The sequence below is a fragment of the Lissotriton helveticus genome, chromosome 5_2 (assembly GCF_964261635.1).
Source record: "Lissotriton helveticus chromosome 5_2, aLisHel1.1, whole genome shotgun sequence".
In the NCBI taxonomy this organism is placed as follows: Eukaryota; Metazoa; Chordata; class Amphibia; order Caudata; family Salamandridae; genus Lissotriton; species Lissotriton helveticus.
Genome location: NC_136066.1, coordinates 258,238 through 280,733, shown reverse-complemented (window position 1 = coordinate 280,733; position 22,496 = coordinate 258,238). Strand labels below are relative to the sequence as shown.

The 22,496-nt window shown below is 49.9% G+C and overlaps 1 protein-coding gene across 1 annotated transcript in view; it reads left to right on the top strand.

Moving 5' to 3' along the window:
* LOC144761129 (kynurenine--oxoglutarate transaminase 1-like) overlaps positions 1 to 22,496 on the top strand; it is a 263,160-nt gene that overhangs the window by 235,393 nt on the left and 5,271 nt on the right. Inside the window, exons 9-10 of the mRNA XM_078646588.1 lie at positions 29 to 215; positions 9,121 to 9,197. Coding sequence (XP_078502714.1) covers positions 29 to 215; positions 9,121 to 9,197 — 264 coding nt within the window. The remainder of the gene's footprint in view (positions 1 to 28; positions 216 to 9,120; positions 9,198 to 22,496) is intronic.

Below are 22,496 nucleotides of genomic sequence, written 5' to 3'. Positions count from 1 at the left end.
TCACCCATCACTCCTTCACCCCATGCAGGAAGCGGTGGCCCATGGGTTCCAGTTGGAGATGGAGCACTTCGGGCAGCCAGAAAGCTACTTTGTGCAGTTACGACAGGAGCTGCAGGAGAAGCGCGACCGGCTGTTGCAGTGTTTGACGGCTGTGGGCATGCGCCCCATCGCCCCAGAGGGTTCCTACTTCATGCTGGCCGACATCTCCAACTTCAGTAAGTGCGCATGCGCCCCATCGCACCAGAGTGTTCCTACTTCATGCTGGCTGACGTCTCTGACTTCAGTAAGTGCGCATGCGCCCCATCGCACCAGAGGGTTCCTACTTCATGCTGGCTGACGTCTCCGGCTTCAGTAAGTGCGCATGCGCCCCATCGCACCAGAGGGTTCCTACTTCATGCTGGCCGACATCTCCGACTTCAGTAAGTGCGCATGAGCCCCATCGCCCCAGAGGGCTCCTACTTCATGCTGGCTGAAGTCTCCGGCTTCAGTAAGTGTGCATGTGCCCCATCGCACCAGAGGGTTCCTACTTCATTCTGGCTGACGTCTCCGACTTCAGTAAGTGCACGTGCACCCCATCGCACTAGAGGGTTCCTACTTCATGCTGGCTGACGTCTTCGACTTCAGTGAGTGCGCATGCGCCCCATCGCCCCAGAGGGTTCCTACTTCATGCTGGCCGACATCTCTGACTTCAGTAAGTGCGCATGAGCCCCATCGCCCCAGAGGGTTCCTACTTCATGCTGGCTGACGTCTCGGACTTCAGTAAGTGCGCATGCGCCCCATCGCACCAGAGGGTTCCTACTTCATGCTGGCTGACGTCTCTGACTTCAGTAAGTGCGCATGCGCCCTACTTCATGATGGCTGACATCTCCGGCTTCAGTAAGTGCGCATGCGCCCCATCGCCCCAGAGGGTTCCTACTTCATGCTGGCTGACATTTCTGACTTCAGTAAGTGCGCATGCGCCCCATTGCACCAGAGGGTTCCTACTTCATGCTGTCTGATGTCTCTGACTTCAGTAAGTGCGCATGCGCCCCATTGCACCAGAGGGTTCCTACTTCATGCTGGCTGACATTTCTGACTTCAGTAAGTGCGCATGCGCCCCATTGCACCAGAGGGTTCCTACTTCAGAAGTGCTGACATCTCCGACTTCAGTAAGTGCGCATGTTCCCCATCACACCAGAGGGTTCCTATTTCATGCTGGCTGACATCTCGAACTTCAGTAAGTGTGCATGCACCCATTGCACCAGAGGGTTCCTACTTCATGCTGGCCGACATCCCTGACTTCAGTAAGTGTGCATGTGCCTCATCGCACCAGAGGGTTCCTACTTCATGACATTTCCGACTTCAGTAAGTACGCATGTGTCCCACCGCACCAGAGGGTTCCTACTTCATATTGGCTGACATTTCTGACTTAGGCTGATGTCTCCGTCTTCAGTGAGTGCTCATGTGACCCATCGCACCAGCGGGCTCCTTCTTCATGCTGGCCGACATCTCTGGCTTCAGTGGATGCGCATGAGCCCCATCGCCCCAGCGGGCTCCACCTTCATGCTGTCCGACGTCTCCGGCTTCAGTGGGTAGGAATGCCCCCCATCGACCCAGAGGACTCCGACTTCTTACTGAGTGATGTCTCTGGCTTCAGTTGGTGCGCATGCTCCCCATCGACCCAGAAGGCTCCACCTTCCTGCTGGCCGACATCTCTGGCTTCAGTGGGTGTGCATGCCCCCCATCGCCCCAGGGGGCTCCCCCTTCCTGCTGGCCGACGTCTCCGGCTTCCGTCAGTGCGCATGCCCCCCATCGCCACACAGGGCTCCCCCTTCATGCTGGCCGGCGGCTCCGGCTTCCGTGAGTGCGCATGCCCCCCATCGCCCCAGAGGGCTCCCCCTTCATGCTGGCCAACGTCTCCGGATTCTGTGAGTGCCCATGCCCCCCATCGACCCAGAGGGCTCCCCCTTCATGCTGGCTGAAATCTAAGTGTTTTGTGAGTGCACATGCCCCAGAGGGCTCCCCCTTCATGCTCGCAAACATCTCCGGCTTCCGTGAATGTGCATGCCCCCCTTCATGCCGGCCGACGTCTCCGGCTTCCGTGAGTGTGCATGCCCCCCATTGCCCCAGAGGGCTCCCCCATCATGCTGGCTGATGTCTCAGTGTTTTGTGAGTGCACATGCCCCAGAGGGCTCCCCCATCATGCTGGCAAACGTCTCGGGCTTCTGTGAGTGCGCATGCCCCCCATCGCCCCAGAGGGCTCCCCCTTCATGCTGGCTGACGTCTTCAGCTTCCGTGAGTGCGCATGCCCCCCATCGCCCCAGAGGCCTCCCTCTTCATGCTGGCCGAGGTCTCCGGCTTCCGTGAGTGTGCATGCCCCCCATCGCCCCAGCAGGCTCCCACTTCATGCTGGCTGACGTCTTCAGCTTCCGCGAGTGCGCATGCCCCCTATCGCCTCAGAGGACTCCCCCTTCATGCTGGCCGAGGTCTCCGGCTTCCGTGAGTGTGCATGCCCCCCATCGCCCTAGAGAGCTCCCCCTTCATGCTGGCCGACGTCACTGGCTTCTGTGAGTGTGCATGCCCCTATCGCCCCAGAGGGCTCCCCTTTCCTGCTGGCCGATGTCTCCGGCTTCCGTGAGTGCGCATGCCCCCCATCGCCCCAGAGGGCTCCCCCTTCATGCTGGCCGACGTCACTGGCTTCTGTGAGTGTGCATGCCCCTATCGCCCCAGAGGGCTCCCCTTTCCTGCTGGCCGATGTCTCCGGCTTCCGTGAGTGCGCATGCCCCCCATCGCCCCAGAGGGCTCCGCCTTCATGCTGGCGGACGTCTCAGGGTTCTGTGAGTGCGCATGCCCCCCATCGCCCTAGAGAGCTCCCCCTTCATGCAGGCTGACGTCTCCGGCTTCCGTGAGTGCGCATGCCCCCCATCGCCCCAGAGGGCTCCCCCTTCATGCTGGCCGACGTCTCAGGCTTCCGTAAGTGCGCATGCCCCCGTACGCTCTAGAGAGCTCCCCCTTCATGCAGGCTGACGTCTCCGGCTTCCGTGAGTGCGCATGCCCCCCATCGCCCCAGAGGGCTCCCCCTTCATGCTGGCCGACGTCACTGGCTTCTGTGAGTGTGCATGCCCCTATCGCCCCAGAGGGCTCCCCTTTCCTGCTGGCCGATGTCTCCGGCTTCCGTGAGTGCGCATGCCCCCCATCGCCCCAGAGGGCTCCGCCTTCATGCTGGCGGACGTCTCAGGGTTCTGTGAGTGCGCATGCCCCCCATCGCCCCAAAGGGCTCCCCCTTCACGCTGGCCGACGTCACTGGCTTCTGTGAGTGCGCATGCACCCCATCGCCCCAGAGGGCTCCCCCTTAATGCTGGCCAATGTCTTTAGCTTCCGTGAGTGCGCATGCCCCCCATCGCCCCAGAGAGCTCCCCCTTCATGCTGGCCGACATCCCTGACTTCAGTAAGTGCGCATGCGCCCCATCACACCAGAGGGTTCCTACTTCATGCTGGCCGACATCCCTGACTTCAGTAAGTGCGCATACGCCCCATCACCCCAGAGGGTTCCTACTTCATGCTGGCCGACATCCCTGACTTCAGTAAGTGCGCATGCGCCCCATCACACCAGAGTGTTCCTACTTCATGCTGGCCGACATCCCTGACTTCAGTAAGTGCGCATACGCCCCATCACCCCAGAGGGTTCCTACTTCATGCTGGTTGACGTCTTTGACTTCAGTAACTGTGCATGCGCCCCATCGCCGCAGAGGGTTCATACTTCATGCTGGCCGACATCCCTGACTTCAGTAAGTGCGCATACGCCCCATCGTACCAGAGGGTTCCTACTTCATGCTGGCCGACATCCCTGACTTCAGTAAGTGCGCATGCGCCCCATCACACTAGAGGGTTCCTACTTCATGCTGGCCGACATCCCTGACTTCAGTAAGTGCGCATACGCCCCATTGCCCCAGAGGGTTCCTACTTCATGCTGGCCGACATCCCTGACTTCAGTAAGTGCGCATGCGCCCCATCGCCCCAGAGGGTTCCTACTTCATGCTGGCCGACATCCCTGACTTCAGTAAGTGCGCATGCGCCCCATCACACCAGAGGGTTCCTACTTCATGCTGGCTGACATTTCCGACTTCAGTAAGTGCGCATGTGCCCCTTCGCCCCAGAGGGTTCCTACTTCATGCTGGCCGACATCTCTGACTTCAGTAAGTGCGCATGCACCCCATCGAACCAGAGGGTTCCTACTTCATGCTGGCCGACATCTCCAACTTCAGTAAGTGCGCATGCGCCCCATCGCCCCAGAGGGCTCCTACTTCATGCTGGCTGACGTCTTTGACTTCAGTAACTGCGCATGCGCCCCATCGCCCCAGAGGGTTCCTACTTCATGCTGCCCGACATCTCTGACTTCAGTAAGTGCGCATACGCCCCATCGTACCAGAGGGTTCCTACTTCATGCTGGCTGACGCCTCCGACTTCAGTAAGTGCCATGTGCCCCATCTCACCAGAGGTTTCCTACTTCATGCTGGCTGACATTTCCAACTTCAGTAAGTGCGCATGTGCCCCATCGCCCCAGAGGGTTCCTACTTCATGCTGGCCAACATCTCTGACTTCAGTAAGTGCGCATGCACCCATTGCACCAGAGGGTTCCTACTTCATGCTGGCTGACATCTCTGGCTTTAGTAAGTGCGCATGCGCCCCAGAGGGTTCCTACTTCATGCTGGCTGACGTCTCTGGCTTCAGTAAGTGCGCATGTGCCCCATCGCCCCAGAGGGTTCCTACTTCATGCTGGCCGACATCTCTGACTTCAGTAAGTGCGCATGCACCCCATCGAACCAGAGGGTTCCTACTTCATGCTGGCCGACATCTCCAACTTCAGTAAGTGCGCATGCGCCCCATTGCCCCAGAGGGTTCCTACTTCATGCTGGCCGACATCCCTGACTTCAGTAATTGCGCATGCGCCCCATCACACCAGAGGGTTCCTACTTCATGCTGGCTGACATTTCCGACTTCAGTAAGTGCGCATGTGCCCCATTGCCCCAGAGGGTTCCTACTTCATGCTGGCCGACATCCCTGTCTTCAGTAAGTGCGCATGTGCTCCATCGCCCCAGAGGGTTCCTACTTCATGCTGGCCGACATCTCTGACTTCAGTAAGTGCGCATGCACACCATCGAACCAGAGGGTTCCTACTTCATGCTGGCCGACATCCCTGACTTCAGTAAGTGCGCATGCGCCCCATTGCCCCAGAGGGTTCCTACTTCATGCTGGCCGACATCTCTGACTTCAGTAAGTGCGCATGCACCCCATCGAACCAGAGGGTTCCTACTTCATGCTGGCCGACATCTCTGACTTCAGTAAGTGCGCATACGCCCCATCGTACCAGAGGGTTCCTACTTCATGCTGGCTGACGCCTTTGACTTCAGTAAGTGCCATGTGCCCCATCTCACCAGAGGTTTCCTACTTCATGCTGGCTGACATTTCCGACTTCAGTAAGTGCGCATGTGCCCCATCGCCCCAGAGGGTTCCTACTTCATGCTGACCGACATCTTCGACTTCAGTAAGTGCGCATGCACCCATTGCACCAGAGGGTTCCTACTTCATGCTGGCTGACATCTCTGGCTTCAGTAAGTGCGCATGTGCCCCATCGCCCCAGAGGGTTCCTACTTCATGCTGGCCGACATCCCAGACTTCAGTAAGTGCGCATGCGCCCCATCGCCCCAGAGGGTTCCTACTTCATGCTGGCCGACGTCTCTGACTTCAGTAAGTGCGCATGCGCCCCATCGCCCCAGAGGATTCCTACTTCATGCTGGCCGACATCCCTGACTTCAGTAAGTGCGCATGCGCCCCATCGCCCCAGAGGGTTCCTACTTCATGCTGGCCGACGTCTCTGACTTCAGTAAGTGCGCATGCGCCCCATCGCCCCAGAGAGTTCCTACTTCATGCTGACCGACATCTTCGACTTCAGTAAGTGCGCATGCACCCATTGCACCAGAGGGTTCCTACTTCATGCTGGCTGACATCTCTGACTTCAGTAAGTGCGCATGCGCCCCATCGAACCAGAGGGTTCCTACTTCATGCTGACCGACATCTTCGACTTCAGTAAGTGCGCATGTGCCCCATCTCACCAGAGGGTTCCTACTTCATGCTGGCTGACATCTCTGGCTTCCGTAAGTGCGCATGCGCCCCATCGAACCAGAGGGTTCCTACTTCATGCTGCCCGACATCCCTGACTTCAGTAAGTGCGCATGCGCCCCATCTCACCAGAGGGCTCCTACTTCATGCTGGCTGACGCCTCGGACTTCAGTAAGTGCGCATGCGCCCCATCGCCCCAGAGGACTCCTACTTCATGCTGGCTGACATCTCCGACTTCAGTAAGTGCGCATGTACCACGGGCAGCGTATGTTCTCAGCCGGGGGTCAAGGCTGGTGTTAAAGGCACTGATTTCGACTTGAGACTGTTCTGAGGCTAAATCATAAACTCCCTTCTCGCCTTCCTGAGGCTCTGCGTGAAACTGGCCCCGAGACCCCCGTTAGGATGTTATACTGTTCTGTGTGGGGCTGGGACCTCGACTCACATTTCGACTGTAGACTCTGCTGTGTTGGGCTGTGAAAGAAACTATTAGTAGTATGTGTTGCTGTAGATTCACATGCTCTGCATACTCCTGCCATCTATTGTTGGGCTCAGACGTTTGTAAATTGATTTTCTTTCAAGGCATCTTTTGAGTCACAAGGTATATCGTTCCTCCTCCCTCCGCTGTCAATGCGCATGGGTACTGACTCCATGTTAGATTGTTTTATTTTCCGTTATGGATCAGAGTTGGATACATTTTCTGCACATTTACCCAGCTGGTCTATTCCTCGATTCCAATATCTGGAAATTACTTTCATTACCTTTCCTCAAACTACCATCTCCTGGAGACCGATCCAGATAGACTTTTGCCCCACAGGGCTTTGTGCCCTCTCAGGGGCCTCGTACCCCTTGTCTTGGATGACGTTTGATGACCTTCTGGTGGAGAATGTACACAGGGCGATGGAACGGAGGCCATTTCAGAACTGGCCTCAGTGTCATGCAAAGTTCACTGGACTGACCACCACCAGGGGCCGGATTCACAAAAGTGATCTGAGACAAAATCCTAAACTTAGTACTTTTGGTATTCACAGAAGGCATTTAGTAGTAGTTAAGTTAGGAATACTAACTTTACTACTACTAAATCAGTTTTGTGAATATGAAAAGTCGTAAAGTTAGGATTTTGTCTCAGTTTAGGAGTAGTAAAGTTAAGAGTCTCAACTTTCCTACTACTAAATGCCTTCTGTGAATACCAAAAGTAGTAAGTTTAGGATTTTGTCTTAGATTAGTTAGGTGAGTCTACCCCCAGGTGTGTAACTTTGCTTGTTTCCTAATCATGACGACACCATGAGAAGGCCTGCCTGACCCTCCATTCCAAGAAAACTCTTTGCTATGGGCAGGAGGGACGCTGGGTGCACCCAGGATGCAGAGACAGGCTTCCGACGACACCCCCAACATTTTCAAGGGGCAACCTTCCTCCGACACTGAGGAAGGTGAAGAGGCTGACCCATCGGGCATTCCGCTCCACCAACTGTCACCTGGTCCAGAAGCCATCTTCTCCTCTGGTTCCGAGCACAAGGCCAGCAATCTCCCAGCAACTCCTCGCCTCCCAGACCTCGAAAGACCTCGGCAACGAGCATTATTGTGGCTGAAGTACAGACACACGCCAGGCCTCCAATAAGGTCTTGTGTTGAAGCAAAGTAACGCCCTGAGGTGTCGAGTTTTTCAACAAAGACTCAGCCCTCCTCGGCCCCACTACCTCCTGGCACCCCTTGGAGCCGACACTGCCCCAACCATGGGGATACCCCGTCAAGCCCAAAGGTGCACCAGAGGCCAAAGATCCTCTTGATGCCAGCACTGAAGCTAGTCTCAGCTTTGAAGCTGCCATCGGCCCCCAGGGCACTTTCAGATCAAAAACCCCCCTGGTGCACAAGCTATCCATTAGGAAGACACCGTCTGACCCGAGGGCCACATTGGCACCCAAACCATTTGCGCCGAAGACGCATTCTGTGGAAGTCTCCAATGCATAGAGCTGCCGAACCTTCAACGCCTTCAGATTTCCACAAGACTGCCTCCTAAGCTGGCAGAGACTTTGCCTCAGAAGCGAAAGCCCACGTTTGAGGAGGAAGTGGTCTTGGTGGGAAGGTGTGCCAGTGCGGCTAAGCCTTCACTGTTTGCTTGCACCATTGTCACTGGTGGGATGAGGGGGCGTTAAGTGTACCTGGGTAATCAGGCACTCAGTGTATTGCTGGGTGGGATGCGCCCATGGGTTACGAAGCACTTACTATTTGCTTCAACCATTATCACCTTATCACTCATTGGGACTTAATAACAACCTTGAATTGACAATAGTAACTGCTGTATTTTAAATCATTTGTACTGTCATATGGTGTTTTATACTTTTGTAAAGATTTTAATTAATCATATACAAATAAATATATTACCTTACCTTACCTTACCTTATCACCGGGTGGGGAGTGCACCTAAATGGGTCACTGTTTGCTTGCACCATTATCGCCATGGGGTAGGGGGGTGTACCTGGGTGGATAATCGCTTACTGTTTTCTTGCACCATTATTGCCGCGGGGTGGGGGGTGTACCTAGGTGGATAAGTACTCACTGAGTGGATAAGCGCTCACTGTTTCCTTGCACTATTATTGCTGTGGGGTAGGGTGTGTACCTGGGTTGTTAAGTTCTCACTGTTTGCTTGCACCATTTTTACTGTGTGGTAGGTGGTATACCTGGGTGGAGAACCTCATGCTGTTTGCTTGCACCAATGAGTGGATAAGCGTTCACTGTTTCCTTGCACCATTATCGCCGCGTGGTGGGGGGTGTACCTAGGTGGATAAGTGCTCACTGTTTGCTTGCACCATTATCGCCGCGTGGTGGGGGGTGTACCTAGGTGGATAAGTGCTCACTGTTTGCTTGCACCATTATCGCCGCGTGGTGGGGGGTGTACCTAGGTGGATAAGTGCTCACTGTTTGCTTGCACCATTATCGCCACGGGGTGGGGGTGTACCTAGGTGGAAAAGCGCTCACTGAGTGGATAAGCGCTCACTGTTTCCTTGCTCTGTCTTCTCTCTCTCAGAAGCTGAGGTCCCGGCGCCTGAAGATTGCGACGAGCCCTATGACCATTTCTTCGTGAAGTGGATGATGGAGAAGAAGGTATTTAGGCAAGGCCATGGTCAGAAGCATCTTTAAACTGACAGGTATTAGACCCTGGAGGAGGGACGAACCACCCAGGAGGGGGGGAGACCTTGAAAAAGCTGAGGAAGACGGGGATACAATCCCCCGGAACATGAACCTCAAGCTAAAGAAAGTGTCCGTCTGCTGACGCAAAAACACGTCCAGTGCACATGTGAGATGAGTACCGTCTCGATGACTCAAGTTACGAGGGAGTCTTTCTTTTTTTTGTATGACCCTCACTCACTCTAGACCTGCTTCATCATCGGGGTCATCCTGGCTCCTAAAGGCCAGGGTGGGCTCAACCGTATTCCAGGGAGCTCTATGGATATATATTCTGGTGATTCGGGGGGGGGGGTAAATCTGGAAAATGACTCATCCGCTCCCAGGTATCTCTTTATTAGTGGGGTGGATGGACAGAATAAATATACTAATAGTATCAGCATCATGGGGGCGTGGCTTGCGCGCCGCTACGAGATGGAGGGTCGCGCTTGAGCTCCAGGGAGACGACGACTGTCGGGACGATTTTAGGATCCCGTTTCTACGTATCTCCTCTCCAGTTTCCAGCATGGGGTGTCGGAAGGTGCAGTGAGCGCTCTCATGTGTGCTTTAACAGCGAATGACGTCCAGAACTGTACTTTTTATCGCTTGCTACCCTCTATACCGGCACTTCAGTGAGCGGCCGCCATCTTGTTTTTGCAGTGGCGTCGCTCGTTCCTTCCGCACCAGACGCATGTCTTCAAGGGCAACATGTTTGAACAGCTGTTTTGAGGTGACATTTATTACCTTTTTGTCTGGATGGTCCTGTACAGTTGTTTCTATGCATAATAGGCGCAATATCTGCTTGCTGGCTTCTGTGGATCTCTGAGTGCCGTTTTTCACCTCATGCGTCTCGCTCATGTTGATTGCCTGCCTTACCTGAACGGTTTGTGCTATGTAACCTGACTGCTAGGTTGCTTGCTATTTGGCAGAATCTATTTTTAGCGCTTTGGGGTCTTTTTGGCTTTTTTTTTTACCTCAACTGCTCTTGTCCGCCATTTTGTGCGCTGATGCCCCGGGCATAGTCTGCGTCTACAGAGCTTCTGGTCAGTGGCAGTTGGTGAGCTATTTTTTGTGTAACTCTTGGCCCTTGCTCATTTATTCTACGTCAAATTCTCTTTGAACTGCCTACTGTGGTCTGTTCTTATGGCGGACACCATGGGGCCTTCCCCTACTGCAAAGGATTCTAAAGGGACTTTAAAACGCTCTAAACAACAGTCCCCCTCCCCTGAATCCTCTCAGAAAGATACTAATACCACTTTAGATGCTATTTTGGCGCGTTTAAATACTGTCCATGATATTGCGCAGTCTACTAAAACTAATACAGACTTACTACAAGTTGAGGTGGCTGCTATCAGGAGTGGCTTTAAAGCCTTATCTGTTAGGGTTACGAATACTGAATCTTGTATCAGCGTGGTGGAGGATACTACGCACCAACATTCGAGGTCTCTTCTTCAGATGGAACGTTCGATGGCGGCTTTGCACAGGGACCTTACAGAGCAGGAGGATCGTAATCGGAGGTCTAACCTGCGTATTTTTGGTCTTCCTGAAGATGCAGAGCAGTCAGCCTCCTCAACGATTGATTTCCTCTCCAAATGGATACCTTCTACCCTACAAATCTCCTTTCAGAGAGACTTTGAAATTGAGAGAGCTCATCGAGTTCCTGCGTTTAAACCTAAAAACTCCACTTATCCGAGAGCAGTAATCCTTAAACCACTGCGTCATCAGCATTCAGAACAGATTTTGACTCACATGAGGAAAGTTAAGTTGGTGTCTTGGGAAGGTCATCGGATTAATATCTCTCAGGATTTTGCCAGAGACACTGTAATTCGGAGGAAAGGATTTCTCAATTTGCGAAAACGTCTGTTGGACATGCATATCCCTTTTTCCTTTGCTGGTCCATCCAAGTTTCGTATAACTTTCAAAGGTCGCTATCGGATTTTTGATGAACCTGCTGATCTTTCCTCTTTTTTGGATAACCAACTGGAGTCTCAGATGGATTCCTCTCCGACTCCTGGCTCTTCTGCGACTTGAGTTTCTCTCTTTGTTGTTCCACGTGGTTTAGTGCGTCTAGCTGTTTCACATCTGTCATTGTTTTTTCGCGCCTTATGTTGGTCGTTGGTTGCTATTCGTTCTCCAGATGATTTGTTCGTACCTTGTCAGCCTTATGTTGACTAGTCTTGTTCTTGTTATTTCTCCATCTGCTTGCCCTATTTGTTTTTCTTTCTTCTTTTGATATACCCGATGTGTGTACATAGCTATTTTGTCTTTTTTGGTTATTTTCATTATTATAGACGATTTCGATTCTTTGTTTATGCGTCTCATATTTTCCGATATCTGTTTCATGATGTCTTTTTCCCCACTTATTGGTGTCTCTCGTTTTTTGTACTTCGCCGATATTTGTTCTACCCTTTTTTGGCGTAGACTTAGATGTCTGTTCCTGTCAGACGTTCGGTCCGTTAAAGTCAGTTTTTCTCTTTGTGATTATTCTTATAGTTTGTTTTTCTCTACTTGCTTATATTGTTACGATTTTATGGCTCCCTTCCTCGTATTTTTTCTTGTCACCTACTGATGTTTTGTTTATACACTCGCATTATTCTTAAATTTGCAAGCTTTATTCCTGCTGATGTTTCATATTGTTAGATATTTTATATGCTTAACTCTCTCATTTTTCACATTTATTATTTTCCTTCTTCTCTAACTATATAACATGTACTATTGCTTTTTGTTTCTATATTTGCTAGTTATTGATTTTCTCTATTTTCTGCCTCTTATACATACTTTTTTGTTCTCTGTATGGCATTTATAGTTATCACCATTTACTTGTTTGACATATAGATAAGATCCTTTTATCTCATTTTAGCTTCTATTCATAAGCTTGTTATTTGATATGCCTCCTATTGTATTTTTTATCTTTGTTCGGTTATTGACCGGGTTTGTTTATTCTGTACCTATTGCTTGAAGTTCTTTTCCCCCCAGTTTCAAGTATATTGTAGGGTCCGCTTTTATTGTTCTAGCACCCTAGCCTATTGCTTCCTTTTCTCTAGTCTGGGATCCATTGCTTTATCTACTGCTTTTTTTTCCTGACGGTCCTCTGTTTCCCTCTCCATGTTCCCCCTGGTATGAGATGGGTCTCTCATAGACCTACCCTTTTTCAAATTAAATTTCATCTTTCCTTTCCTATGGTCTTACTGGGACCCTTAGCTTCCTGGGAACCTCTGCCGTTAGATACCTTAGATATGCAATTGTTGGACCTTTTATTAACTGTAGCAGTTAAGGTGATTCTTATGGATTGGAAGTCTTTTGCTCCCGTCGCTTATCACACATGGTGGGCATGGGTATCCTTCTTGAGAAGTGCACACTCTTCTGTGGATAGGGCTCATCTCACTCCTACTATTTCTTTTAATGTATGGCGAACTTTAGATAACTATATGGATTTGGCCTCAAGGGGGTTGGTCGACCAATATCCCTTTGTTATGTCTGATTGACTGTTGTCTGTAGTGCTTTGGTTTGCTGTGCCATCAAGAGGGATCCGTTCTAATCCTCTTTCTTCTTTCTTCCTTCATCTTCCTTCTTTCCTTTCTTCTGTCCTGTTTCCCTTTTCTCTTTCTCCTCTATCTTTCTATCTTCTGTTTTGTAAATAATGATGCCGTTCATGGGTTCCTGTGATTCACTAATGCCACCTTGTTCCTTGAATTTCATTTTTGTTTTCAGAAAATATGAGTTGTGGCAATTTCTCTGCTATTCATGACATATTCTGATGAACTTATGGATCTTTCCTTATCTTTCATATTGGTATCATTATGAACTGTACCTAACTGTTTTTATCTTTTTAAAAATCTTAATAAAACTATTGAACTCAAAAAAATAGTATCAGCATCATAAAATCTTTATGCAGTCTTAAAAACAACCATAAAAAAGCATAAAAACACAGCTCATACAATCACACAAACATAGAACGTGTGCAGAAAACAGAAATATTTAGAATTAATTACCAAACAGCAATAAAAACAGGTTAAACTCTTCTTTAGTTACAATACAGTATTCAATCGGGTCTAGAGAGCTTCGATCTCCGCACAGCTTGTAAAAAAAAAGAAACAGCCTATAAAAATTTTTGATAGATGCCGCTGCAGGTACATAAGTACAGGACGTACTTGTGTAACGTTCAGGGGCTTCAACAAGGGTATAATATACTGCTTTCTGGGCAAACTAAATATTTACAGGACATAAAAATGTGTAAAGTATCCAGTGGAGACCTATTGTCGCAGCCGCAAGGTAACATGGTGCCAGAGTGAAACCAGTCGCTGGTTGATAGCAAACCTGAACCTAGCTGAAACAAATCTGCCTCACATTATACACCTGGGAGAGGGAGGCTACAGGCCCTGAACTGTTTTTAAAAGCATGTGTCACCACACTTTGGATTTCATCACCTCTGCTTGTCTTCTGGTTAATAATGCACACTCTAAAAACAAGTCCGTCACCTGACTCAATTCTGAAAGAGACAGTGAGTGGGCATTAAAAAATAGATCCGCTCAGCCTAGGTTAGCAAAGGCTGACTTCACAATTTTATTTGCTTGGTCAAGGGACAGACAGTCTAAAAGAACCTGTTTGCTCATTTTAAGTCCCTCCCTGTTCCAAATCTTTATCCAGCACATCAAAGGTCTAAGGGCCACAATATCAGCTAAATATATTGTACCCAGCTCCTCATGGACAGAGGAGGCTGGAGTGGTTTAAGGGGCTTGTAGCAGCCGTCTTAAACATTGGTTTTCAGCGGTCTGAATTTTGTCAGTCTTCACAAACCCCCACACCTCACTGCCATACAGGACCTGTGAGACACATTTTGCCTGATAGATCTTGAGTAAAATATGTGGCGACCGGGAGCCCAACCTGCATGCAAAGCTGGCCACTGCCCCCGTGGCCTTAACAAGCTCAAACCTCCTCCCGTCAGTCAGGGGATCCAGTTTTTGTTTGCATCAAATAACGCCCCTGAATAGCGGAAGGCCTAGACTTTTGCCAGGGTGTGATTGGCTACCTTGAACATATTGGAGCTAGTGGACCAAGGGTCTATGTTGTAATGTAGCTTGTGTTATGCATCCTCCCTATGCTTGCCCCTGCTCTACTGCTTGGCCCACATGTTGTCATCGGAATGTTGAGAGGGTTGAATTGTAAGAAGGAGTCAGTTGGTATGAAGGGCTGAGCAGTGGTTAACTGCTCCTGGTGGGGTCTTTACAACACATCTTTATACTATGGATCTGAACTGAAGAATAAAGTAATAATCCTTAACTATACCTATGGACTACGGATCTTTCTTTATTGTAACAGTCTACTAGCATAATATATGATCCTGTGAACTTTACTGCCAGATCGAAACTTTCCATAAAGGGAACCAGCTCGTCCAATAATAGCTGCAGCCCACAGCAGTGCAGGCCATGAGTACCGCGTCGTCGGCACATGATAATACCGGGAGCGATCTCGTTCCCACCCTCGGACTGTCATCCTGGGCGCAGGGAAGGGCTTGCTCGAGATCATTAATGTAGAGGGTGGACAGAAAAGGTGCAAGAATTCACCCTTGTGAACACCCCTTACTAGTGGCTAAAGGCCGGGCGCAGTCCCCCCTTGACACTGATGCTGAGGTGCCAGAATGCAGATCTGATAAAAAGGCCACACTATTCGGGTCCACCCCCCATCTCAACAAGCAGAGCCCACGGCTTTACACGAGTAACCCTATTGAAGGTGGACGTTAGGTCCATAAATGTGAAAGGGAGAGATTCCGACCGGGCGACCCTACACTTGTTGATAATTAAGTAAAATGTAAACATTGGTCGGATGTTGACCTGCCGGGCCTAAAGCCATATTGAACCTCTGAGAATATATCATTAGCATCGGCCCACACCTCGACCTTTTTAGGAGCGTCTCCCCCAGAACCTTGACTTTTGCATCAATCAGTGAGATAGGGGGGTCACACTGGGAGCCGTTCTTGTCCCTCTTCTGGATCGTTTCTTGATGTCACCATCAAGGGTAACAATGGGAAGGTCTCCACTACTTCATACACCAATCCCAGAGTTCCTAATAGTCTCTTCCCTTCAACAGCGCCCACCTCCCGTCGCTGAGAGAAAATCTACCGGAGGGACAGTTCCTCCGCACCCGGAGAAACTCCACGCGGGTTGAGGACTTCAAAAACAGAAGCAGAAACTATCATGACCAAACTTGTGGAAAAGCAGCACCTTGGCAAGATTATTGCAAAAGTAAAAAAACGTGCTTGCGATATCCGAAGAGAATTCGAAAGAGGACGCTGAAGCTTTGATTTGTACCAGCACCTACAACCAGAGGCGGTTTCTCCACAAGGACGGGAGTTCGTCGCCCCACCCTCTACGAACCGCCTTGGAAAAATTAAAATGACAAATAAATGATTTCCTTGCCATTTTATTTTTCCAATTTGCGTGCCGGATCCAATGCCCCAAGCCAAGAAATGGGTGTGTTCTCAGCTGTCGTTTGGCAGCATGGAGGATTGGAGCGATGGGCAGTTTCTCCAAAGTGCACATGTCCTTTTGGCCAGCCGTCTTGCGACAGGCAGACTGACATGCGCACTTTGCAGCTCTCCACTCGGCTGTCATAGACAGCTAGGTGGAAAGCAGTCATAATAAAAATGCCCACCTGAAACAATCCCTCTGTATTTGAAACATCTAGATGGGGGCCCATATCTACCCTTGGGGCACCACCACCTCTGCTGTCACCTTATCCTCCAGTTCCACCACAGGGAATCTCTACCGCAATCAGTAGCCATCATAGACATGGCGCCCATATTCTGCACCCTCTGCATCCCTGAAGAAGAAACATCAGGATATACAGCCTGATTCATCAACGGGCCGTTTTGCGAGCCCCTAATAGCGATTCATAGCGAATCGCTATTAAGGACTCGCAAAACGGTATTCATGTAGGAATTGCTAAATAAATAGCGATTCCTACACATTCCTTATTTGCGAGTAGCAAATTGCTAATCACAAATAAGGAAAAACTCCCCATTCATTCCTATGGGCCAAAAGGCCCATAGGAATGAATGGGGAGTATTCCTTATTTGCGATTAGCAATTAGCTAATCGCAAATAAGATAGCGATTTAAAGGGTGCCAGGGGTGTCCAAAGGACACCCTGTAGCACCCCTTAAATGCAAATTGAAACAGGTGTTGCGCACACACATGTCCAAAGGACATGTGTCTGTGCAACATGCAACTTAGAAAAATGCTTTTAAAAGCATTTTTCTAAGTTTTTGCTATTTACCGAGAGGTCTGACCTCTCGGTAAATAGCGGCCCAAAATTGCATTTTCGCAATTTAAAAATGGTTGATGAATTGCATTTAAGGAATCTCAAATAGAGATTCCTTAAATGTAATTCCTCGCAATTTAGCGAATTAGCAATTACCGATTTTTGCATTTGTGATGATGAATCCCAAATGCAAAAATTGCGCTCGCAAAGGGCCAGATTCTCAGATTCTGGCCCTTTGCGAGCGCAATTCGGCTTGATGAAGCAGGCTGTTAGTGATCAAGCCTTACAGGTAGATTCATCAAGCATTTTTGCGAGCGCAAACGGTACGAATCGCAAAATTCGGCAGTTTGCGCCCGCAAAAATGGCAATTGAGATTCATCAATGGTTCATGAACTCGCAATTTGAAAAATCGCAAATAATTGCTATTTATCAAATTGCGATCGCATTTAAGGAATCTCAATTTGAGATTCCTTAAATGCTATTCATGAACCTTTTAAAAATTGCGAAATCGCTATTTTTGGCCGCTATTTACCGCGAAGTCTGACTTCGTGGTAAATAGCGAAAACTTAGAAAAATGCACTTTAGTGCATTTTTCTTAGTTGTATGTTACACACACACACATGTCCTTTGGACGTGTGTGTGCGCAACATCAGTCTACATTTACATTTCAGGGGTGCTACAGGGTGTCCTTTGGACACCCCTGCACCCTTGAAATCGCATCCTTATTTGCGATTAGCTAATCGCAAATAAGGAAGATGTAGGAATCGCAAATAAAATTGCGATTTCTACATGAATCCCGTTTTGCGAGTCTTTAATAGCGATTCCTTAATAATCGCTATTAAGGACTCGCAAAACGGGACAATGATGAATCTGGGGGATAGTCACCAATAACTTCAAAAATTTAAGTGTCTGAAAGACATTTAAAGAAAGGACCAGGCAGCCATTTTTTAAAAAGATACACGGATGCACCTGGGAAAGTAACCAAGACAGAATTTTGCGAAATATATAAAAAGGCGTATTTGCTGTATGTAGTATAGGAGGAATATTATCTATACATTCACAGATGCAAATATACAAACATGAGGCACTTGTGTCTGTGGCCAAATGGTGTCACATACGCGTGATACAGCAACATGTAATTCAACACTGATGACACAAGTGTCGAGCGCTTGATTGGCATGTGTATGCAAGGAAGAGCACGAAAAAGCAAGACATGACAATTATAAATATTTTAAACATTAATTTGCAACATAGAACAATCTATATGTGTAATAAAAATGAATGCCTTTAGATTAAATCCTAATTGGAATTAGCAGTTTAGTCTACAGGAAACAAGGCACAGGAAACAGCATAATGCTGATACAAAAGAAATAACACGCCACCCCTCTCCTACTTTGAATCCACCACGCCAGGAAGCAGTAACAAATTAAATACATAATGTGAAGTGAAGTGAGGGGTCCGTGGCAGCTAAGGTGGGCCCGGCAAGCAGAAGCTTTAACAAAACATGCTACAAATTAACACCAGGCGCTTTATAAAACTAATTAAATAAAAGAACCGGTACAACTTTGTATACTGCATTGGGGGAAAATGCATTTTCAAATATAATTAGAAGTACACATAATTTCCGGTGGGTGGTGGTGCGATTACAGAACAATGGCAAAACTGAAAATAACAAGCAGTGAGGGGAGGGAGGTGGAGGGGGGATGACCTGGGGAGAGTTCAAGTTCAAGTTCAAGTTCAGACATTTGTATAGCGCACTACTCACCCAGAGGGTCTCAAGGCGCTTGAGGGAAGGAGGGTGCATTACTTATCGAATAGCCAGGTTTTTAGCTGCTTTCTGAAGGAGAGGTGGTTCTGTGTAAGGCGGAGGTGGGTGGGGAGAGAGTTCCAGGTTTTGGCCGCTGAGTAGGAGAAGGATCTTCCTCCCATGGTGGATCTATGGATGCGCGGAATTGCGGCGAGGGCTTGATTGGACGATCGTAGTTGGCGGGTGGGGGTGTAGAAGGACAGTCGTGTGTTGAGGCATTCGGGTCCTAGGTCGTAGAGGGCCTTGTGTGCGTGGGTGAGGAGACGGAATGTTATTCTTTTGTTGATGGGGAGCCAGTGGAGGTCTTTCAGGTGGTCGGTAATGTGAGCTTGACGGGGGATGTCCAGTATGAGTCTGGCTGAGGCGTTTTGGATGCGTTGGAGTTTTTTCTGTAGTTTGGCTGTCGTTCCGGCGTAGAGGGTGTTTCCATAGTCCAGTCGGCTTGTGACCAGTGCTTGGGTGACAGTCTTTCTTGTTTCGGTGGGGATCCAACAGAAGATTTTTTTGAGCATGCGTAGGATGTTGAAGCATGATGATGAGACGGCGTTGACTTGTCTGGTCATCGAGAGGGAGGAGTCCAGGATGAAGCCCAGGTTACGTGCGTGGTCTGTGGGTATGGGTGCTGTACCCAAGGCCGGTGGCCACCATGAGTCGTCCCAGGCAGAGGGGGATGATCCTAAGATGAGGACTTCCGTTTTGTCCGATTTTAATTTTAGACGGCTGTTCTTCATCCATTCAGCTACTTCTTTCATTCCTTCGTGTAGGTTGGTTTTGGCGGTGTTTGGGTCTTTGGTGAGGGAGAGGATCAGCTGGGTGTAGGAGATGATGTTGAGGTTGTGTTGTTGCGCGATGGATGCGAGGGGACTCATGTAAACATTGAAGAGGGTGGGACTGAGTGATGATCCTTGGGGTACGCCGCAGATGACTTCGGTGGCCTCTGATTTGAATGGGGGGAGGCGGACTCTCTGGGTTCTCCCGGCGAGGAACGAGATGATCCAGTCCAAAGCTTTTCCTTGTATTCCAACGTTGCTGAGGCGTTGTATAAGGGTGTTGTGGCAGACTGTGTCGAAGGCGGCGGAGAGGTCAAGTAGGATGAGGGCAGCTGTTTCTCCGTTGTCCAGGAGCGTACGGATGTCGTCTGTAGTTGCGATGAGGGCGGTTTTGGTGCTGTGTTTGGCTCGGAAGCCAGACTGTGAGGGGTCGAGGGATTTGTTGGTTTCAAGGAAGGCGGCGAGCTGATTGTTGACGGCTTTCTCGATGACTTTGGCAGGGAATGGGAGGAGCGAGATGGGGCGGTAGTTCTTAAGTTCAGAGGGGTCTGCTGTGGGTTTCTTTAGTAGGGCGCTGAGTTCGGCATGTTTCCAGATTTCCGGGAAGGTGGCGGAGTTGAAGGAACAGTTAATGACATCGCGGAGGTGGGGGGCGATGATGGAGTTTGCTTTGTTGAAGATGTGGTGGGGGCATGGGTCGGTTGGCGCACCTGAGTGGATGGAGTTCATCAGGCGGATGGTGTCTTCAGTAGTGATTGGGTTCCAGGCGCAAAGGTTGTTAGAGTGCTGTTTTGGTTCGGGTGTGGGTGGTGTTGACTGGTCTTCGGACTGGTTTTCAAAGCTGTTGTGTATGTCGGCGATTTTGTTGTGGAAGAATGAGGATAAAGAGTCGCAGAGGTCTTGGGAGGGAGTGATGTCGTTGGTGCCGGCGGAGGGGTTGGTAAATTCTTTTATGATGTTGAATAGTTCCTTGCTGATTTGGGTGTTGTTGTCAAGTCGATCTTTGAGTGCTGATTTCTTGGTGGATCGGATAAGTTGGTGGTGTTTGCGGGTGGCGTTCTTGAAGGTGGCCAGGTTGTCAGTGGTTGGGTTTTTTCTCCATGCTTTCTCGAGGGTGCGGCAGAGTTTCTTGGATTTCTTAAGGTCATCGTTGAACCAGGGGGCTTTTTTTTGCCTTGCTTGATTTGGTGACTTTTCAAGGGTGCTAGTGCGTCGGCGCTGAGGGTGACCCATTGTGTGAGGTTGGTGGCTGCTTGGTTTGGGTTCGATGATTTGGCAGGAGGGTTTAGGTGAAGCGATGTGAAGAGCTGGTCGGTGGTGATTTTGTTCCAATTTCTTCGGGGAATAGGTTGTTGGGGGTTGTGGGTCATGGTCTTTTTGTAGTTGAAGTGAACGCAGCTATGGTCCGTCCAATGGAGAGCTGTGATGTGATCGAAGGAGATGTGCTTGCTGGAGGTGAAGATAGGGTCGAGCGTGTGTCCGGCAAGGTGGGTGGGGGTGTCAACAAGTTGTTTGAGTCCGAGATTGGCCAGGTTGTCCAGAAGGGTGGTGGTGTTGTTGTCGTTATTCTTTTCCAGGTGGAAGTTGAGGTCTCCCAGTAGGATGTAGTTCTCGGAGGAGAGGGCATGTGGGCTGATGAAGGTGGTGATGTCTTCGCTGAATTGTGTGCGTGGTCCTGGAGGTCTGTAGATGAGGGTGCCTCTAAGTGTGGTCTTGGGGTCGGTGTGGATCTGAAAGTGAAGGTGTTCGGCGGTAGCGAGGTTATCGTCGGAACTGGTCGTGATGCGGATGGTGTTCTTATGGACGATGGCTATGCCTCCTCCCGTTTAGTTGATGCGGTCCTTTTGGATGATCTTGTAGCAGTCCGGGATGGCTATGGCGATGTCGGGCGCTGATGAGGCGTTCATCCAGGTTTCTGTAAGGAAGGCGATGTCCGGCGATGTGGTATCGAGTAGGTTCCAAAGTTCTATGGAGTGTCTGTGGACCGAGCGGGTGTTGAGCAGGATGCACTTTAGGTGGTTGTTGTCGGAGCTCTGTTTGAGATTAGTTGATTTGGTGTGGGTCCTGATGCAGTCGAACTTGCAGGAGTGGCAGGTGAAGGGTCCATGGGTGTGACCTAGGGCGGCATCGTAGCAGTTAGGGAATTGGCCAGGGTTAAGTGCTGAGAGGGAAGCGGCGTCGTACGTTAAGCGGGAGAAATGGGAAATACGGGGAGCAGGGGGTCTGGCGCTGGGCGCGGTCCAGGCGCGGACGGGCGTAGACGGGCTTACCTTTGGCGCACCTTCGGCGCGCATGGGGCGCGACCGCTGCGCGTGATCGCTGCGCGTTAAAGCGTCTGACATATGTGGATAGTGGGAGGGGAGGGGCAAGGGAGGAGCAGCTGGGAGGCGGGAGTGGGATGGATATCCGGCCAGGGAGTCACAACAACAACAAGAACAAAAAACAAAATGGCAGCAAGCCAAGATCGAGACAGGATTGGGGCACAGTCACATAAAGCGCGATGCGAACGGCAGTGGCACTGGCACAATCAGGCAAGGGTGATATCTTCAGGCAGCACAGTACAATTGAAAAGAAAGTTACAGCGCACTTTGGCAGTCTCGCGCTACGAAATAATTATGCTTAGCGATAAGTTAAACAGTCAGGCAATCTAGCGCTACGTTATAATAATGTGCACGATCTGGCAATAGCAATAGTGGTAGAAAGGCGAGGTGGCAGGCAGCAGTTAGGCGGTATAGCGCTACGATACCAGGTAGAGCAGGGGAGCAGCGTGAGGAGCGGCCGCTTCTGGTGGGAACAGGGCGGTCACCAGAGTAAGTGAACTGGGAGCAGCACTGTACGCCAAAGCTAAGCACTCACCAAAGACACAAGCAGCTGGGTGCAGCGATTGCCACCAAACGAGCAGGAAACACTGGCAATGCAAAACCACCCCCAAGTGGCTAAACAAGCGGGAGGGGTTCGGTTCACGGAACAGGCACCCTCAGAATGCATTTCACATTTAATCTCGGTCTCTAACTGCTCCAAAAATGTGTTGAGATAAGAGCATGAGACGAGCAGGAAATGAAAAAATGGCTTGTGTGTTTGTAAACTTAAGCCATCAGCTGAGCGCGAGACGATGCAAAGAAAAAAATAGTGCACCAAAAATAAATTAAATGCACAGAAAAGTTAACATACATGTAATCGGACCAGTATCCATAGGAGGGGAGAAAGCAACAAAAGGCGGGACAAATGTAACCAAATCACCACTTAAAAGCAAGGCTTTCCGAACGGCAAATGAAAAACATTGGGCGTGCTTGAAGCCCCCAGAGTAGGTAAAGCATGTCTCTACTAGGCAAGACCTAAAACGGAGAAGAGAGGATACTGTAGGGGGCCCAATTGTGCTGAAAGGGCGGAGGGGTTGAGGATAT